Source organism: Epargyreus clarus, unplaced genomic scaffold (assembly GCF_041222505.1).
Source record: "Epargyreus clarus isolate Ecla_fem2 unplaced genomic scaffold, WU_Ecla_fem_2.2 ptg000032l, whole genome shotgun sequence".
Classification (NCBI taxonomy): Eukaryota; Metazoa; Arthropoda; class Insecta; order Lepidoptera; family Hesperiidae; genus Epargyreus; species Epargyreus clarus.
This window is the reverse complement of record NW_027332237.1, coordinates 3,032,620-3,052,970: the sequence shown is the minus strand read 5'-3', so window position 1 is coordinate 3,052,970 and position 20,351 is coordinate 3,032,620. Positions and strand designations below refer to the sequence as shown.

The window sequence follows — 20,351 nt, the reverse complement described above, 5'->3', positions numbered from 1 at the left end:
TAATAAGATGTTAGAACTTTAATCAGCAATTGAACATCAACACCAGTAAGATATATAAAAAATAAAATAGTAGTACAACAAAATACATGTTAACTATAGTCGTCACAATTTAATAGGCCCATTTTGACACATGCCATCCCAATGTCATTAATATCTTAAACTAACTTTTTAGTAGGCAGATTACGACCACGTGACGGTTAGAACTTGCGGCTTCAAAGCATTCGGAAAAAAACATAATTGATTATCTTTCAAATAATCGAAACTTAGAATTAGCAAAAACGAATTATTTACCCCTTTTTCATTATAATAACAGTAAAATAATCAAAACTTTGTTTCTTAGTGAATGATAAAACGACGATAAATAAATAATAGAATAAATATTCTGTTTACAAAATATTAAGTAATTTATACAATACGATGTATGGTCGTAATCGATTTGTCGTAAAATTCGGTTTCTTTGGTTATCGATTTGTATGTCACATGCTTAGAGCCTAGCGATGGCATGTGTCAAAATGGGCCTATTAAATTGTGACGACTATAATACACCAACTTTAATCGTTTTCCATCAAAAAGTAATTCAAAAAAAAAAAAAATCCTCGCTATTTAAATCTAGACCTTTTTGACTTAAAATCAAAATCAAATAATTTATTCTCCGTAATAGGTTAATAATTTAATAACCTTATAAATAAAACATACATGAGATGCAAATATAATAAGTTGAAAAAATATTGAAAGAATTTTAACAAAATTTACTTATCTTTTATTATTTTAGGGATATCACAAATCCTACGTAGACTACCACAAAATGTCTTAAAATCACATAATTTATTTTCTAGAAGGGAAAACCTTAGTTTCCTTTCATGGAACTTTATAAGTTACTAATAACTCATTTAAATACCATTTTAAACTCTAAATATAGGAACAAAATTAAAAATATAGTCTTATATCTCTCACAGTACCTCAACAAAAATCAGTCAAATCAAAAACATCCCTTATTTTGACGATAGTCTTATACAGCACCTCAACAAGATTAATCAGTAATCAAAAAACATCCCTTATTTTAACGAACCCCCAAAAACCTTTCAAACACCCCCTATCTTCCCCAATTAAGAAATCCTCACAAACAATATAATATGTATATCATTCAGCTCCGGTTGTCCTACAACCACTTTAGTCGGCGATTTCAGAACCAACTCATTATTAACCAATTTCAAGTTCGCACTGTTTGGTAGCAAGTCTAACTTAGTCAGATCTATTTTTAGGCAAGTGACGTCATTCTCGTAGGGCAGATTGGGCGGTAAGGGCGGAATGTCCCCCGCCCAAGAGTAGGGCTCTCCTGTAACCTTGTTGTATATTATTATTTTGCCGTGTTTCTCTATTACGTCCGAGGATAGAGCCTGTAAAGAAATTAGGAATTTAATTTACACCTTTCAATCGAGTTTAAGTAGAAGAAAAATATGAGTTATCATAGAATCATTAAATTAAAACAAACCTAATTTTAACGAATTTAAAGGTTTTGTTTATTTTTTTGTATATATAAAGTACCAAGTGAATAATATGGTACTTTATATTAATTACAATCTAGCCTAATTGCAGACTAATGAGTAATTCTACGCTAACTTAAACTGCTAAATAATCATATAATGAAGGTGGCGTCCTCTGACACTGCACTTCTTTGTCTTCTCACATAAAGGAGTAGACACATTGTTCTTGTGTTCTATAATGTTCACTTATCACTATTTCACTAACACTACACTGTGTCATGTCACTAACTCAAAGGGTTTAGTCATTTTGAGTCTTCTCACTAGTTTAATATAAACTAGAAAATTTCAGGGGGAAATCCTACATTATTCAACTCTGAAGCAAACGAGAAACCAGTATACTGCTTCTGGCTACTGCTGCCTATAGATATCCGTAATCAATCTCAAATAAGATTTCTATCTAACATCCGCCACAGATGCGCCGCTACCCCTGAGGACTAAGCTGGAACGCCTCGGAAAAGTCTGTCTCCCTTACCACACCCTTCAAACCGGAACACAGCAGCGCCTAACACTGCTGTTATTACAGAAATAGATGTGATAGTGCTGTCTTTGTAGTCGAACCAAGATTTATTCGACTTTGATCACCTGTTTGATATTATCTGGGTATTCTAGATAGATTCTCCATCATTCTTATAGAGGTATTCCAGTTTAGTCCTCAGGAGTAGCAGCTTATCTGTAACTAACCTTTTGCAGAAATATCAAATCCTAACTGGGGTTGATTACAGATGTCCATGGGTGGCAGTAGCCACTTACCATCAGGTAGACTGCATGTTCGTCTGCTCGTTATTTATTTACATATTTTTTTTTGTATAAGCCAACGACGGCACTTACAAATTGTCAGGTACAATATTTTCTTAAACTACTACCGGATCGGAACGCGACCTCTACTGAGAAGATCCGGTAAGAAACTCAGCGGGTTTGTCTTTTTTTTTTTAAATTATAATTATTCTCTTTTTTTAATGCCATCGTTATAAAAACAAATCAAAGTAAACAAACTCACAGTTAACGTAGCCATCAAGCAATCCTCCTCGCACTTCACACTGAGCACATACAACGCGGTATCGTGCTCCAGTACTGAGCCGAGCCAGAGTCGACCGTGGGCCAAGCTGCCCAGTGTATGGACCACGTTGGATTCCCCGTTGTTCAACTTGAGGATTTGGGTTGGGTGCTCCTGAAATTTATAACGCATAATGTTTTATATGTAATTGCAGTTGTTATACAGTACTAGTAACGAAAATCCATTAAAATCGGATCAGTAGTGTTTGAGAATATCTCGGACCTACCATACATATTTTTATATGTATTCAATATACAGGGTGAATTTTTAAAACGGGCCTTCAGGGCCAAATCCGAAACTATAAGGATTAGCGAAAAATGCTGAAAGGAGTTACGAGGCCGATTTTGATAAAAACTACAACTGCATCATTAGTTTTTTAAAATATTTTTTTCCCTAGCCGGGAATCGAACGAGTTCATTTTGAAAAAAAATACACCCTCTATATTATTTCACCATCTGATAGTGTCGCTTATAAGGATCAAATTCTGGAAAGTAATGTTATGTGACAAATTAAAGGAAAAGGAAAATTTTGAAGAAAATACATATTTTTCCATACATTGCTATACTAATCCTTAAGGATTATACATAACAAATGATTTATATGTAATTCTTTAGAAACATACGGAAGTCATACCATTGATGAATTTGTTGTTTAATCAACTAATTATTCGATGTTATAACCGTGACATACGGCTTAGTATGAGAAAGTAATAGTTTGGCAAGTAAATTACCGCCGTTTTTAGGATTTATTTTTTAATAAAAATAGATAATTGATTAAATAGTAAATTGTTATTGTTTGTTGTTTATAACTACGTTTAAACAGTAAATATAATTTTCTATATCTCTTTGTTTAGTTATCACTCGGATTTGACTCGAAAAAGACATTCTCGCAAATTGTCAATTTTACATCTGTATGAAACGAAACTCCGCCCATAGCAAGTTAAATCTATTATAATGGTAGGACCAAAGTAACCTTAACTAAGTCGGACATAAAAATATAAATTCTTGAAGAACAAAACGTCCATTTCGAATGATTTGAAACATTGAGCCAAAAAATTGATAATACGCGAAATGTTTAAATTGATGAATGGCGGGAACTTAACTGCCAAATTAATATAAAAAAATATGTGTTTTCTTAAAATTGAGGTTTTTCCTTTAGTTTGTCATTTATCATTACTTCCCAGATTTTGATCCTTATAAGCAACACTATCAGATAGTGGAATAATATAAAGGGTGTATTTTTTTTCAAAATGAACTCGTTTGATTCCCGGCTAGGGAAAAAGTTATTTTAAAAAAGTAATGATGCAGTTTTAGTTTTTATCAAAATCAGCCTCGTAACTCCTTTCAGCATTTTTTGGTAATCCTCATAGTTTCGGATTTGGCCCTGAAGGCCCGTTTTAAAAATTCACCCTGTATACAGGGTGAATTTTTCAGATAGGCCTTCAGAGCCAAAATACAAAAATATAAGGATTAGCGAAAAATGCTGAAAGGAGTTACGAGGCCGATTTTGATAAAAACTAAAACTGCATCATTAGTTTTTTTTAAATATCTTTTTCCCTAGTCGGCAATCGAACGAGTTCATTTTGAAAAAAATACATCCTCTATATTATTCCACTATCTGATAGTGATGCTTATAAGGATGAAATTCTGGGAAGTAATGATAAATGACAAACTAAATGAAAAAGCTTCAATTTTGAGAAAATACATACTTTTTTAATATTAATTTGGTAGTTAAGTTACCGCCATTCATTTATTTAAACATTTCTCGTATTAACAATTTTTTGTGGCCTTTTATTTAAAATCATTCGAAAGCAATACGTATGCAAATTATGCAATACGTATTATGTGCATATGCTACATGATACCTTTCGTATGTGAAACTCCAGTATAATCTTGGGTCCAGCCCAAGAACACAGTACACACTGCACCCTCAAATCCATTCCTATCTGCTCCATGTAATCCTGAAAATAACAAATAAAAAGTTATTGTAAAAAAATAACTGTATATATTTTGTGTATGTCTATTAATCCTGAAAAAAACAAAAAAGGTTTTGAAAAAAATCTACTCCATATATTTCGTGTATGTTTAATCCTGAAAAAAGCAAAAAAGGTTTTGAAAAAAATCTACTCCATATATTTCGTGTATGTTTAATCCTGAAAAAAGCAAAAAAGGTTTTGAAAAAAATCTACTCCATATATTTCATGTATGTTTAATCCTGAAAAAAGCAAAAAAGGTTTTGAAAAAAATCTACTCCATATATTTCGTGTATGTTTAATCCTGAAAAAAGCAAAAAAGGTTTTGAAAAAAATCTACTCCATATATTTCGTGTATGTTTTATCCTGAAAAAAGCAAAAAAGGTTTTGAAAAAATCTACTCCATATATTTCGTGTATGTCTATGAGATGCGTACAATTTGTCAATTATTATTAATTAATATTATTTCTTGGATTGAATTGGCACATGACTGATTTTTTATATTAAATAGACTAATACATACTAATTTATATTGTAGAATTAGCAACACTTGAATTACAGATTGAGAGTTTTCCAGTTTTTATAACATAGGAGTAGCATACGGTCCACCTGATGGTAAGTGGCTACTGCCGCCCATGGACATCTGCAATCAATCCCAGATAGGATTAGATATTCCTACCTGACGTCGGCCACAGATGCGCAACCCCTGAGGACTAAGCTGGAACGCCTCGGAAAAGTCTGTCTCCCTTACCACACCCTTCAAACCGGAACACAGTAGCGCTTAACACTGCTGTTATAACAGAAATAGGTGTGGCAGCGGTTCCGCCGGAATCGACAGAGGGTTCTAACACCTTTAAAACTTTATTTGATGGGACATCATCAAATTGTGCACTAGCAAAATGTTGTTATCTATATATATAAAAATCAATTGCTGTTCTTTAGTTTCGCGCAAACTCGAGAACGGCTGGACCGATTTGGCTAATTTTAGTTTAGAATAATTTGTGGAAGTCCAGGGAAGGTTTAAAAGGTGAGTTAGTATGAAATATATTTCATAAATAGATTCTGAGGCGGTACAAAGTTTGCCGGGTAAGCTAGTTTTAAATAAAACTGTTAAATTATTGGCAAAAATCGAATGATAGATAGTTTGTTTTAATCAAAATCGGCTCTGTTACTCTTTTAATTTTAAGGAATACCTTACACTTTCCGTTTTCGTTACTACGCTCAGTTAAAAAATTATAAAACTACTAGCTGACCCGGCAAACGTTGTGTTGCCTTATAAATAAAAAAAAATGTTAAGGGTGAACAACCCTTATAACTTAGGGGTATGAAAAATAGATAGTAGCCGATTCTCAGACCTACTGAATATGCATATAAAATTTGGTGAAAATCGGTAAAGCCGTTTCGGAGGAGTACGGTAACTGACATTGTGACACGAGAATATTATATATAAGATAGTGTCTTACCCCATCCTGGCTTATGATCTCCAGAGCATCTTCGACCATCTCCGGTATGGTCACTGACCCACCAGGTTGTGACTGCGATGTGTCTAATGAAGATGTCGATGTGCTTACATCTGAAACTATAACCAAATTTCTTATATATGCATCTTTATAACAGTATAAAGAATATTAGGAAAACTACTGACAATCTATAATGAAACATTTTGAAGGTGGTAGAACCCTTTGTGGTTCGACTCCGGCGGCACCACCGCCACACCTATTTCTACCTAATAACAGCAGTTTTAGGCGCTGCTGTGTTCCGGTTTGAAGGGTGTGGTAAGGGAGACAGACTTTTCCGAGGCGTTCCAGCTTAGTCCTCAGGGGTAGCGGCGCATCTGTGGCCGACCTCAGGTAGGAATATCTAATCCTATCTGGGGTTGATTACAGATGTCCATGGGCGGCAGTAGCCACTTAACATCAGGTGGACTGCATGCTCGTCTGCTACTCCTATATTATAAAAAAAAACATATCTATACAAAATAGTATGTGTTTAGTACATGTATCTAAACCTTTGAAATTTTGAAGATCAAAATAGCAAACGATCATATAATCAATCTGATGGTAGTTCTTCACTTAGCAATGAACATCTGTAACAACCCCAAATATAATTAGATTTCTATCTAAGATCAGTCATAGATGACCTGAGAACTAAGCTGGAACGCCTCTGAAAAGTACATACTTTTTTAAGGTTACGGTTGGAAGGGTGTGGTTGAATATCTCCCTTACCACACCCTTCAAACCAGAACACAGCAGCTTAACACTGCTGTTATAACAGAAATAGGTGTGGCGGTGGTGCCTCTGGAACCACGGAGCGTTCTACCACTTTCAAATTTATTTAACTATTTAGACGCCGGAGTCGAACCACAAAGAACTCTTTAAATCAAAGTCATAGATTAGTAAAGATACTTCGCCGCCTTGAAATTGAATGAAGCCACTAACGGCTTATTAGTAAGTTCTTTTTTTGAATTCTTGACAAATAAAAACATTTTAGAGAGAATTTACGAATAAACAACTAATACTGCGTAATTTACATAATAAATAAATAATTATTTCAAATATTTTAGGGACATTTTAGCACGGAGACGTGGCAAAACTTTTTTATGCAACTATTTCAATTCTCTAAACTGGTTACATTTTCTTGTTAGGAATGTGTCATCTTTACTAATCTATGATCAGAGTAAGTATTTTAAAACATTACCTTCCCTATACCCAAGGCTGCGAAGTGAGAAATCATGATCCGGTTGTTTAATTAATTCGTAGAGATGAGGCATCTCTATATCATGGCTGCAACGATATTGATTATCCGGCTCGCACGCTGAAAATATATTTAAAATAATGAATAGAAAATAAATAATACTAAATTTATTACAATAAAAATTATAATCCGCGTAAAACTGCTAGTCCGCTCTGAATATAGAAATGAATCGCGTCGCCATAGCAAATTGTATGACTACACCTGCTCGCAACTTCAGAGCGGACTAGACTAGCAGTTGGGCGCGGACTATAACAAACAAATTACTAGTGAAATTTTGTAAATCAATATCCTACTGCTTGATTTCTTAGTTCATGTGTTTTAAGCGAATATGCAATGCATTTAATAGTAAGTGGCTACTGCCGCCTATGGACATCTGTAATCAGTCCTAGATAGGATTAGACATTCCTATCTGTGGTCGGCCACAGATGCGCCGCTACCCCTGAGGACTCAGCTGGAACGCCTCGGAAAAGTCTGTCTTCTTACCACACCCTTCAAACCGGAACACAGCAGCGCCTAACACTGCTGTTATTAGGCAGAAATACGTGTGACGATGGCACTTTCAGAGTCGTGATAGCCTAGTGGTTAAGAATCTCGGCCTCTTGATCGAGGGGTCCAAGGTTCAAAATCAGGCAATCACTTCTGATTTTCAAAGTATTTTTGTATTAGAAATTAATTACACTTGTTTATTTATTTTTTGTTTAATGATCTATATTGTTTGCAATTATGTTAGTAGTAGTGCATTAGTAAGCAGATACTTAAGTAGCATAGATTAGTAAAGATACTACGCCGCCTTGAAATTGAATGAAGCCACAAACGGCTTATTAGTTAAGTTATTTTTTTTAATTCTTGACAAATAAAAACATTTTTAGAGAAAATTTACGAATAAATAACTAATACTGCGTAATTTACATAATAAATTAATAATTATTTCAAATATTTTACGGACATTTTAGCACGGAGACGTGGCAAAACTTCTTTACGCAACTATTTCAATTGTCAAAACTGGTTACATTTTCTTGTTAGGAGTGAGTAATCTTTACTAATCTATGTTTAGTCATAGATTAGTAAAGATACTTCGCCGCCTTGAAATTGAATGAAGCCACAAATGGCTTATTATCGTAAGTTCTTTTTTTGAATTCTTGACAAATAAAAACATTTTTAGAGAAAATTTACGAATAAATAACTAATACTGCGTAATTTACATGAATTTACATAATAAATAAATAATTATTTCAAATATTTTAGGGATATTTTAGCACGGAGACGTGGCAAAACTTTTTTACGCAAGTATTTCAATTCTCAAAACTGGGTACATTCTCTAGTTAGGAGTGAGTAATCTTTACTAATCTATGTGTTTAGTAGTGGTTAATATATTTAAGAAAAAAGAAAACAAAAAAGGTAAAGCGTGATCTTACGTGGCATGTTGAAGGGTTCAGTGGGAACAAGCGTGGCTGGTTGCTGCGCCATTCTGCACACATGCATGCGTTCACATATTATATATGCTACGTTTTTACTAACCTGTCTTGTACTATTATAGAAGTTAAACTTCTCAAGGTGGTTTGATGTATAGAAGTTAATCTCCTTTAGTTATGCATCTCACTGAAGTTGGACTTCTTTACATAATTGACTTATAGAAGTTCAACTTCTTTATACATTTGACTTATAGAAGTTGGACTTCTTTAGATGCTAGACTTATAGTAGCTGAACTTCTTTAAGCGCTTGTCTTATTGAAGATGGACTTTTGGATGCTATTGAATCGCGAGTTACAAAAAGCGTAAAATTAATTTTGGTTATGACGTCACTCAAAAAAAAAATTAAAAATATGACAAGCATTGGAAAGCTTAAACAGACGAAAAATATTTTTTTTATTTATGGTAAAGCGAATTTCAGTCGTATCATTTATAACATCAGACAAGTTAAGAAAAAACGTGACAAGGATCAAGCTAGAAGCGAACTAACCAAATAGATTCGCAATTTAAGTCAGTTCTCATTTAATTCCAGCCAAACACAAAATCAAAATTGCTTAAAAAACTTGTAAACTTAATGAGAAATTATTAGCTGTCTATTTGGTTACTAGATAGTGTGTAGACATATAAAGTTATGCACAGTAAGAAAGCAGTGTTTTATAAGCCCTGAAAGCCGCACCATGCAAAGTTAAAACAATGTATTAAACATATTATTATCGGTTTAAAAATTAATAATGATAAATCTCTTTATTTTATTCATAATGACATGACATACATTACTTCGAAATACAAGTTTTTAAAATGCACAAGACAATAATTAGATTTCTTCCCAAAAATATTTTTTTTGACGTAAAGCTTCACAAATGTAAGGCCTTAAATGGATCGATGGGTCTAAGGGCATATGTATGGGTGCACATTTAATATATTCTGAAGAAAAAAATGTGAGCCGTCACGGGACGCCTGGCAGATGTGAAACATCGACATTATTTTGTAAAAGTATTTTTTTTTTTTTTTTTTTTTTTTTTTTATATGTAACCTAACGATAAGGCAGACGGGCTGCCTGATGGAAAGCAGTCACCGTCGCCTATGGACATTTGCAACACCAGAGGAGTCGCCAATGCATCGCCGGCTTTGAAGGAGAGCTCTTTTTACACCCCTCTTGAAGAGCCCCATGTCATAGTCCTGAGGGAATACCTCAGGAGGAAGTTCATTCCACATTTTGCACGTACGCGGCAAAAATGATCTATTAAACCGAACCGTGGAGGACCGCCACGGGTCCAGTTGATGTGGATGGAACTTCATCCTTCGGCGAGTGGTGCGATGAAGGAAAGGCGACGTAGGCACCAGATCAAACAGTTCCTCAGAACACTCACCATTGTAAAGTCGGTAGAACACGCAGAGGGAACCTATGTCCCTCCGAAGGCTTAAGGGTTCTAACCGATCAGAGATCACTGGGTCATCGACGATTCGCACCGCGCGTTTCTGTACGGAGTCAAGTGGGTTAAGTTGGTATTGTGGTGCCCCTGCCCAGAGATGCGAGCAGTACTCCATGTGGGGCCTCACTTGCGCTTTATAAAGCAGCAGGAGTTGCCCCCCAGTGAAGTACTGCTTGGCTCTGTTTAGGACGCCCAGTTTCTTTGAAGCCAACTTGGCTTTAACTTCCAAATGACTCCGATACTGCACGTCGCACGAGATGTCGACTCCCAGGATCCCTACACTTTTACCAATGGTGAGCGGGGTACTTTGGAACTTAGGCGCTATGACGAATGGGGTTTTTTTAGCGGTAAACGCGCAGACTTGTGTCTTCGAGGGGTTGAACTCAACAAGGTTAAGACGACCCCATTCCGAGACCCGCTCCAGAGAGTTCTCGATTTCAGACACAAGTCGGATTCTGCTTTCTTCCACGAATGTCCGAGAGGTGTTCGCACGGCCTGTGTACACAGCATCTCCCGTGCTATCATCTGCATAGCAATGAATGCCACCGATTTTTAGCAGCATATCATTGATATGCAGAATAAAAAGCGTGGGAGATAATACAGACCCTTGGGGCACGCCAGCGTTGATGAGCTTCGTGTCTGAGCAGCACCCGTCAATTACGACCTTAATATGCCGCTCAGACAGAAAGCTGGCTGTCCATGTGCACAACCTCTCGGGAAGACCGTAAGATGGTAACTTCGCGAGAAGGGCCCTGTGCCAGACTCGGTCAAAGGCCTTAGCGATGTCCAGGCTTACGGCCAATGCCTCCCCGTTGCTCTCAACAGCCTGCGCCCAACGGTGAGTGAGGTACGCAAGAAGATCACCAGCTGATCGGCCCTTGCGAAAACCATATTGGTGATCGCTGATCAGCCGGTGCTCTTCCAGGTACCTAAGGAGCTGCGTGTTTACAACACGCTCCATAGCTTTTGAGAGCAAGGAGGTTATCGCTATAGGCCTATAGTTGGCCGGGTCGCTGCGGTCACCCTTTTTGGGAATAGGGTGTACAAGGGCAACCTTCCACGAAGACGGTACTTGTCCTGTGGTGTAGGAAAGCGAGAATAGGCGCGTTAAGACGGGAGCCAACTCGGGAGCGCACGTCCTGAGCACCACTGCGGGGATTTCGTCTGGCCCGCTCGACTTCTTGATATCGAGGGACAATAGAGCTCGCCTGACAGCCTTCTGCGTAAAGCGAATATCCGGCATAGAGCTCTCACACCGCGGGATGGTAGGCGGTGTGGCCCCTGTGTCATCAAGAGTCGAGTTTGAGGCAAAGAGGGTACCAAGAAGATCGGCTTTCCCTTTTGCCGTGTGGGCCAGAGAATCATCTGGTTTCCGCAGGGGCGGTAGTGAAGACCGGCAGAAATTACCCTCGACAGCTTTGGCCAGCGACCAGAAGGCTCGACTCCCGGAGGGGTAACCAAGTAGCCGCTCGCCAATTCTGCCGATGTGCTTAGACTTCGCCTTGGCCATATGCTTCTTCGCTGAACGGGAGGCAGCATTAAACGCGGTTCGGAGCTCGGGGGTTTTTGGGTCCTTGCTAGCGTGTGCTGATGCCCAGGTTTGGAAGGCCTCCTGCTTAAGGCTTAGCGCTTTAGCACAAGACCCACCAAACCAGGGCTGACTCCGCCCGCCGACGGACACGACAGAGTTTGGAATGAAACACTCCATACCCTGCCGTATCACGTCGGTTACAGACTCAGCACACGAGCTAGGGTCACCCGAGACGAAACATAGCTGCCTCCACGGGTACGAAGCCAGGAACTCCCGGAATCCGTCCCAGTCTGCTGACTTGTAATGCCAAACTTGTCGTCTCCCGGGGGGACGTGTCTCCACGGGGTACGACAAGGGCACAGTCGAACTTACCAAGCAATGGTCAGAGGATCCAAGGGGAGCCTTGACCATTACTTGGTAGTCCACCGGATGGGTAGTCAGCAGTAGGTCCAGCAAAGAGGCAGTATGGGTCTCTACATCAGGCACCCTAGTGAAACCAGGTACGACCTGAGAGAGCCCATATGCCAAGGAGAAGTCATATGCAGATCTCCCGGCAAAGTCGGTGGTCCGGGATCCCAGCCAATCAACATGATGAGCGTTGAAATCACCGAGAACCACCAACTCTGCCGAAGGACACTGCTGCAGCAGTAATATGCAGAAAAGAACATATTGTGATAGGAACTAAATATGCCATAATGATAAAATAAAATATTACGATTTTTTTCCAGATAACGATGACTATTTATTGAATTCGATTGAACATGGCGACGCGTCGCCACACCGTACACACTACTGCATATATACTGTATATATATACCATCGTATAGCGTGGCGACGCGTCGCCACGGCATGCGTCGCCACGCCAGAAATCGGTTTTACGTGCGGCTATAGATGTTTCACATCAAAAAGCAAACAAGTCTGCATTCCACGAGATGGTAATCCGCCAAGAACATATGTATGTGATTAATTCTGGAAGTGGGCCATAGATGCGTCGCTACCCCTGACGACTAAGCTAGAAAAGTATGTCTCAATAACCTCACCCTTCAAACCAGAACACATAAGCGCTTAACACTGCTGTTATGAGGCAGAAATAGGTGTGCGGTGCCACCAGAGTAGTTATAAGGTACCACTACTTTCAAATCAAATCAATACTCTTTATTGTACCCAATAAAAGAAGATACATATAAAAATAGATAACTAATTTAAAAGACAATTCAAAAGGCGGTCTTATCGCTAACCAGCGATCTCTTCCAGACAACCTTTAGGTGAGGAGTTATAGTAGGGATGAATAGTAAAATAGGTAGGGTAGGTAGTAGGGTACTTTCAATAAATATCCTAAATTAATTGATGTCTCCCACTCAATATTTACAAATCTATCACAATATAGTTATGTGTATGTGTTTAATATTATATAATTCTCTCCAATCACCAAGGGTTGACTGGTAGAAAATGCCATTAGGCATTAAGTCTGCCCTGTTGTAATATAACTTTGTTTTACTTTTACAATAAATATATAAATAAATAAATAACTTATACTCACGCGGTGGCGATAACAGGGGTGCTGTAAACACACTTGGTGTTAGCCGTGGTTGCTATTTGAAGCAGCGGTGCATTGGTCAGCAAGTTTGTCTTGAAGTTGTAGAGGCTCTCTAGCATATGGCTGTTGGCTATATTCCGCCCTGAGTATGGTGGCACTGGAAATATAAATATAATTATTACATAGATTCGAGACTATTTTTATGATTACATTTTGTTTTACAATATAGGTATAACAGACGAGCATGCAGTCTCCCTGATAGTAAGTGGCTACTGCCGCCCGTGGACATGTGTAATTAACCGCGGATAGGATTAGATATTCCTACCCTACTCTTAAGGACTAAGCTGGAACGACTCGGAAAAGTATATCTCCCTTACCACACCCTTCAAACCATTTAAAGACACTGATATCAATACCATTTGTCTCAGAAACACGTCCGCTCGGGCCGACGGTCGCGCACAGACTGACTCACCGTCAGTCACCTATGACAGTAGTGACGTATGTATAGAGACAAATATCCACCTACCCACAAACGTGGTAGAACCCTCTGTGGTTCGACTCGCAGTGTTAGGCACTGTTATGTTCTGGTTCATATTTTTCCGTGGCATTCTAGCTAAGTTCTCAGGGGTAGCGGCGCACTCATGGCCGACTACAGGGAGGAATCTAATCCTATCATTGAATACTGTTTTTATAAAGCAGATATAGATAAATAAAATAAAAAATAAATAATACTATACTAGTTTTTCTCCTGTAATCAGGAAGGCACACTCAAAGACAGATATACAAACATCCATACCCAGAAGAAACCTAAATTCATCATGAAGATACTCGTCGCCAGGAATCGAACCGGGTACTCACTGTGTATCAGACAGTTATAATGACGAGTGACCACAAAGCCTGGTTTCTGTGGTTACACCCACATGGTTAGACGAATCAAACCAAACCTCATATGTTAAAAATCCACCAAGTCATTTACACTGTATAGCGTTCTGAATACAGACGTACATTCGAAAATCATTCCCTTCCACAATCAACTACAAAAAGACATACTTACACACATCAGGCTCACCGACTTGTATAAACAATGGCTGTGATACATCTCTGTTCAAAACACCGCTAAATCTACTGAAGGCATCGTTTATTTTCGGCAATAACTCCTCCTTACCTTCCCTACAATTCATTCTTTGATACCTCACTTGTTCAGACCGAATCTTCTTATGGTAGTACACCGAACATCTGTCTTGATCATCTCTGTACTCCGATATCGGTGCTGTCATATCGATATGACCGATATTTGGATACGGTTGCAAATAATTTGGTGTGTCCGTATCGTTTAAATTAATATCGATACTTCCAAATATATCTTGTATTGTTATCTCATTATGTTTTGGAGGTTTGAAACGCTCTGGTAAGCTTCGTTTTTGGACTAATGCGTTTATTGTGGAGAGTCTTCCATCAGTATGTCGAAGCCTGACTCCTTGGATGGTGTTCACGTTATACTCTAACTCTGGGGGTATTAGAGGGTATATGCCACTTAGTGCACGTTGACGTTTTGGCATTGGGGCGGTTACATCCTGAAAATATGAAATTTAATTTATTTACTCAGATTTAACAAGAACTTCCACTCTACATTTGTATACCAAATATAAGATACATATAAAACAATAAATGAGATAGCATACAAAAAAATGGCCTTATCGCTTAGAAGTGATTTCTTTCAGACATCCTTTGGGATGGAGTTAAAGAAATATGAGATCGTGAGAGAGAGAGTGTACACATAAAGAAAGTATATACATAAATACATAACAGACATGTCCTGTGTAAATGGCGTAACAGAAGTAAGAAGGGAAACGTAAGAAACAAATATGTTATGCGGAAGAAGGGATAAAAGGAAGAAGGAAACCAAGTGCAAGTAATGAGCCTTAACTTGGTTCTAAAAAAATATGCAATAATTTAATTGTATTGTATTGCAGTAGAAGATAATAGAACCGACTCAGATGCTACACCTATTTCTGTCTTATAACAGTGTTAAGCGCTGTTGTGTTCTGGTTTGAATGGTTGGTTAAGGGAGAGAGACCCTTATATGAGGGGTAGCTTATTCCTATGGGATAACAATGTATTTGTGGCTGACCTCAGATAGCAATTTAATCCTGTCTAGGGTTGATTATTGCGGTCAATGGGATACAAAGACCATTTACTAAAAGGTGGACTGCATGTTCCTTCGCTACTTCTATATAATAAATACATGAAATGTCCAATGTCCAATAAGTGAAAATATCCATATTGAATGATTAAAGAGTTCTTTATTTGAAGGACTCCATCATCTACTCTGATACAATATAATATTTACAGATATTATAAAAGAAAAATGTAGACATTAGTCAAATATACACAAATTATGTTAAAGATAAAACAAACTTACCTCATTATGAGCAATAATGTATCTCTTCTGATTCCTCACACCAAACGAGTTACCACCAAGAATGCTTGGTCGATGTCGTCTCTCCAAACACTTAGTCACATTAACCTCTGCCATCCGTCCCGCTACAATCTGAATTCTTTCCTTTGGACTCGTCGCCTGATTCCTAACATTCGGATTACTTAGATTCACCGCTCCGTACGTCTTTCTTAAAGACTTGAGATTAAAACTACGTAAAACTCGATCACTTGCGGTTATTGGTCGTGGCATTGGTCCAATATTTGTGCCAATGTTTTGCCGGTTGCATTTCACATATGTGTGGTGTAAGTCCGGACTGTATCGTACCACACCATGCACTGGCCGTTTCGGTGTGTTTGAGATAGGTGGAGATTGGCACAATTTGTTCGTTGAGGATATTTCTCTGTTCTGAAATGGAGAATGGAAAATTTATTTTTATTTTAATATTTATTTTAATTTATTTGAGCTTGTGACATGACACAGTGTAGTGTTAGTGAAATAGTGATAAGTGAATGTTCACTTAGGGAGTAGACATATTGTTCTTGTGTTCTATAATGTTATAGAACACAAGAACAATATGTCTACTCCCTTATGTGATAAAACAAAGAAGTGCAGTGTAAGAGGACGCCACCTTCATTATATGATTATTTAGCAGTTTAAGTTAGCATAGGATTACTAATGAGTAATCTAATTTAAGACTAATGAGTCTTAAATTAGGCTAGATCGTAATTAATATAAAGTACCTATTACTCACTTGGTACTTTATAGAAAAAAAAAATAATCCTAAGTATTAGTAAGTAAGTAAGTAGTAATGTTAAGGTCTATGAGTGACCCAACATGTAGTTCAATAGCATCATATTCCAATTCCTGCCCTCTACCAAATATATAAACTCTTCTTTGTTCTGTCAAAGCATTCCAACTTAGCCCTATTAACTAGTTTAGACTTCTCTGGAGGTGGTAAAACCCTTTGTGGTTCGACTCCAGCGGCACCACCGCCACACCTATTTCTGCCTAATAACAGCAGTGTTAAGCGCTGCTGAGTTCTGGTTTGAAGGGTGCGGTAAGGGAGACAGACTTTTCCGAGGCGTTCCAGCTTAGTCCTCAAGGGTAGCGGCGCATCTGTGGCCAACCTCAGGTAGGAATATCTAATCCTATCTGGGGTTGATTGCAGATGTCCATGGGCGGCAGTAGCCACTTACCATCAGGTGGACTGCATGCTCGATTTAACGTCAATAGTAATATAAACAAATATTTTAAAATAGTAATGAGGTATATTCTTTCCATGTGAAGTTTGTTATGTACATGGGTGCATTGTCCACTTAACTTCAGATGGACTGAATGCCCATTTTCAAGTGCTATTATGGCCTAAATGGTAATGGTGGTCATTATACTGACCTGACAAGGGCTCAAGCTTCAATAAGAAATATATATATTGAATTTCAGATTACAGTTCTTACATTGATCTTCATCAACAACCCATTACTGTCCTACTGCTGGGCACGGGTTTCCTCTCATACTGAGAAGGATTAGGCCATAGTCCACCGCGCTAGCCAAGTGCGAATTGGTAGACTTCACATACCTTTGAGACTTTTTATTTATAAATCTCTCAGGTAAGCAGGTTTCCTTGTTTTCCTTCACCATTTAGCAAGTGATAATTAATTCCTAATACGCACATAACTTTGAAAATTCAGACGTGCGTGCCTGGGTGCCTGCGTGTTTTGGTGATCTATACATAAACACCCAGACCCAGAACTGTAATCTTATTAAATCATTTTCACACTGTCTAGACAGGGATCGAACTTGAAACTGTTCTGTTAAACCAGTGTAAGTACCGTTCTATAATGTGAATGTTTGTTTGATTAGGAAACTACCTGTAAATGTTTCTTAAGATGTCTCTTCCTGCTTTGTGCCTGTTGTCGCTCCATCTTCACATGATGTATGATGCTGTTCACTTCCTTCTCCGATTTGTACTTCTTTGCATGGATGAGATATATTAGATATACCTTCTGTAATGTTAACAAATACAATTCTATAGATATTATACTTTTCAATTATAATTATAGTTTCTTTTTAATGATTATGCCTATATACATTGAAATTATTTAATGTACTAGCTGACCAGACAAACTTTGTACCGCCTCAGAATTTATTTATGAAATACATTCATATTTATTCACTTGTAAACCTTCCCTGGACCTCCACAAACTATTCTAAACTAAAATTAGCCAAATCAGTCCAGCCGTTCTCGAGTTTAAGCGAGACTAACAAAACAGCAATTAATTTTTATATATATAGATAAATAATTAGTTTAAAGGGAGGAATTACTAGAATTATTTGTGGTTTGAGTCCAGAGGTACTTCAGTGTTAAACGCTGTTATGATCTTAACACATTATATTCTACTAATAAATAGATAGATAATTATTATAGACTAATAATTAAAATAGGAAAGTTTAGTAGGAGATTTTTTTGTCATTTCAATCCAAAGGCAGTATTAAGTGCTGCTGTGTTCAGGTTTGAAGGGTAAGGGAGACATGATATAAGACATTCGAACTTAGTCTTTAGGGGTAGACACATCTATAACCACCCTCAAATATTATTGTAATCACATGTGTGTTGACTGGCAGAGAATGCTATATAGCATTAAGTCCGCCTTTGTGCCTTTACATTTCTGTAAGGTTCATAAAGAATAAATAAATAAATGTGGAGTTGATTATAGATGTCTGTGGGCAGCACTGGCCACATAGCATTAGGTGGACTAATTTACTATGATACTATATTTACTACAATTTCTATGATAAAAAGAAGAAAAAGACAAAACATAGATTAATGATGCCTCCGCAGTTGAATTAGATAGATAGATAGATTATTTATTTCAAGAATTTAAGCAACAACAACAAATTATAATACAAACTTAATTATGAACTTATTTACTAAAATTTCTTAATAAATAAAATTATATTAAACATGTATATAAAAAAAACTGAAAATAATAAAACAAAATAAAAACAAATTAGTTTACCTAAATTAAAGTAATATTGAGACACACTTTAATATTGGTAGGGTTGGTTACAGATTCTACAGCAAAAAGAGGTGTGATAAAAGCAGAAAATAATGCAGTCCACCTGATGGTAGGTGGCTACTGCCATATGATTATCACTTACCTTCTGTAACCAACTCCATAAAGAAGAGTTCTATCTGAGGCCGATTACATATGCTTTGTAACCCAAGATAATTAAGTTAAGACTGCTTCATGTGTCTGTCTTATTATTTTTTTTATAATATAGGAGTAGCAGACGAGCATGCAGTCCACCTGATGGTAAGTGGCTACTGCCACCCAGTGACATCTGTAATCAACCCCATATAGGATTAGCTATTCCTATCTGAGGTCGGCCACACGCGCTGCTACCCCTGAGGACTAAGCTGGAACGCCTCGGAAAAGTCTGTCTCCCTTACCACACCCTTCAAAACGTATCGCAGCAGCGCCTAACACTGCTGTTATTAGGCAGAAATAGGTGTGGCGGTGGTGCCGCCGGAGTCGAACCACAAAGGGTTTTACCACTTTCAAATATACAAGCGAGCAATATGCTCGTTTTTTATTTCAATATTACAAAAAAGAAGAGTGAAACACTGTAGATATCTATACTAATATCATAAAGAGGAACACTTTGTTTGATTGTAATGAATAGGCTCAAAAGCTACAAAGGCATGTTACTCGTGGATAATATAGCTTTCGAATGGTGAAAGAATTTTTAAAATCAGTCCGGTATATTTTATATGAAATATATTTGATAAATAGATTTTGAGGCGGTACAAAATTTGCCGGGTCAGCTAGTAAAAAATATAAATACCTTTACGTTGGACGGTAAGCCTAATGATTTTGCGAGCTGCTGCAAATATCTATAGGTCCTCCTCTCGAGGTCTGTCATCGAAAAGTTTATATCTTCCATATCCATAATTAAGTCTTCACCCATTCCCAATATACGCAATAAATAACAAAGCAGGTACTTTCCGTATCCAAGTTTAAGTTATATTTTTACCCACAAAAACAAAAAAGTTGCAAAAATGGTTCATCAAAACGAAAATCATAATAATTATATTCATTTGAAAAGTTGGCCCTACCTACCCTCTATAAATTATGTTTCGTATTATTTGTTACGTTATATTTGAATAAAGCAGAGCAGGTACATATTTAATTGAGAAATAAGTTAAAAATTACATAATTCCTGAAATAACTATTCAATATTTATTTTACTTTTTGCATAGTTTTGTGATTTTGTGACAATTTAAAAATCATTATTATTATTGAATAAAATATGAACGTCTATGGATTTATTTATGGTAACTCAGATGTACGGTTGTACAACTAAAGTAACCTTGGTTGTCATCTGCTGTCAGACTGAACAGCTATTTTACACGGTCGTACGACTGAATAATCTGACAACAATAATATTGAGAATTGAAGTGAAATTAATATTATAGACAGAAATCAGTTAGGCTACGGGCACAGTAGGCAAACAGTTTGCCGCCGACTGAGTTAGCGGCGTATCGATTTAGTACGTCCTTCCATATATTTTAAATGGAGTGTTCACAGTTTGCTAGTTTAGCGCTCACTCTTCGCA

The 20,351-nt window shown here is 37.2% G+C and overlaps 1 protein-coding gene across 1 annotated transcript; it reads right to left on the bottom strand.

The window, feature by feature from the left end:
- Positions 1-1,103: 1,103 nt before the first annotated feature.
- On the bottom strand, positions 1,104-19,968 carry LOC140754947 (uncharacterized). Its single transcript, XM_073090106.1, has 11 exons — positions 19,581-19,968; positions 17,603-17,737; positions 15,717-16,139; positions 14,349-14,868; positions 13,298-13,451; positions 8,740-8,792; positions 7,268-7,384; positions 6,034-6,149; positions 4,463-4,558; positions 2,542-2,712; positions 1,104-1,397 (listed from the first exon to the last, which is right to left on the bottom strand). Exons 1-11 carry the CDS (start codon positions 19,701-19,703, stop codon positions 1,107-1,109), a joined length of 2,199 nt encoding a protein of 732 aa, XP_072946207.1. The 5' UTR covers positions 19,704-19,968; the 3' UTR covers positions 1,104-1,106.
- Between the last annotated feature and the right edge of the window lie 383 nt (positions 19,969-20,351).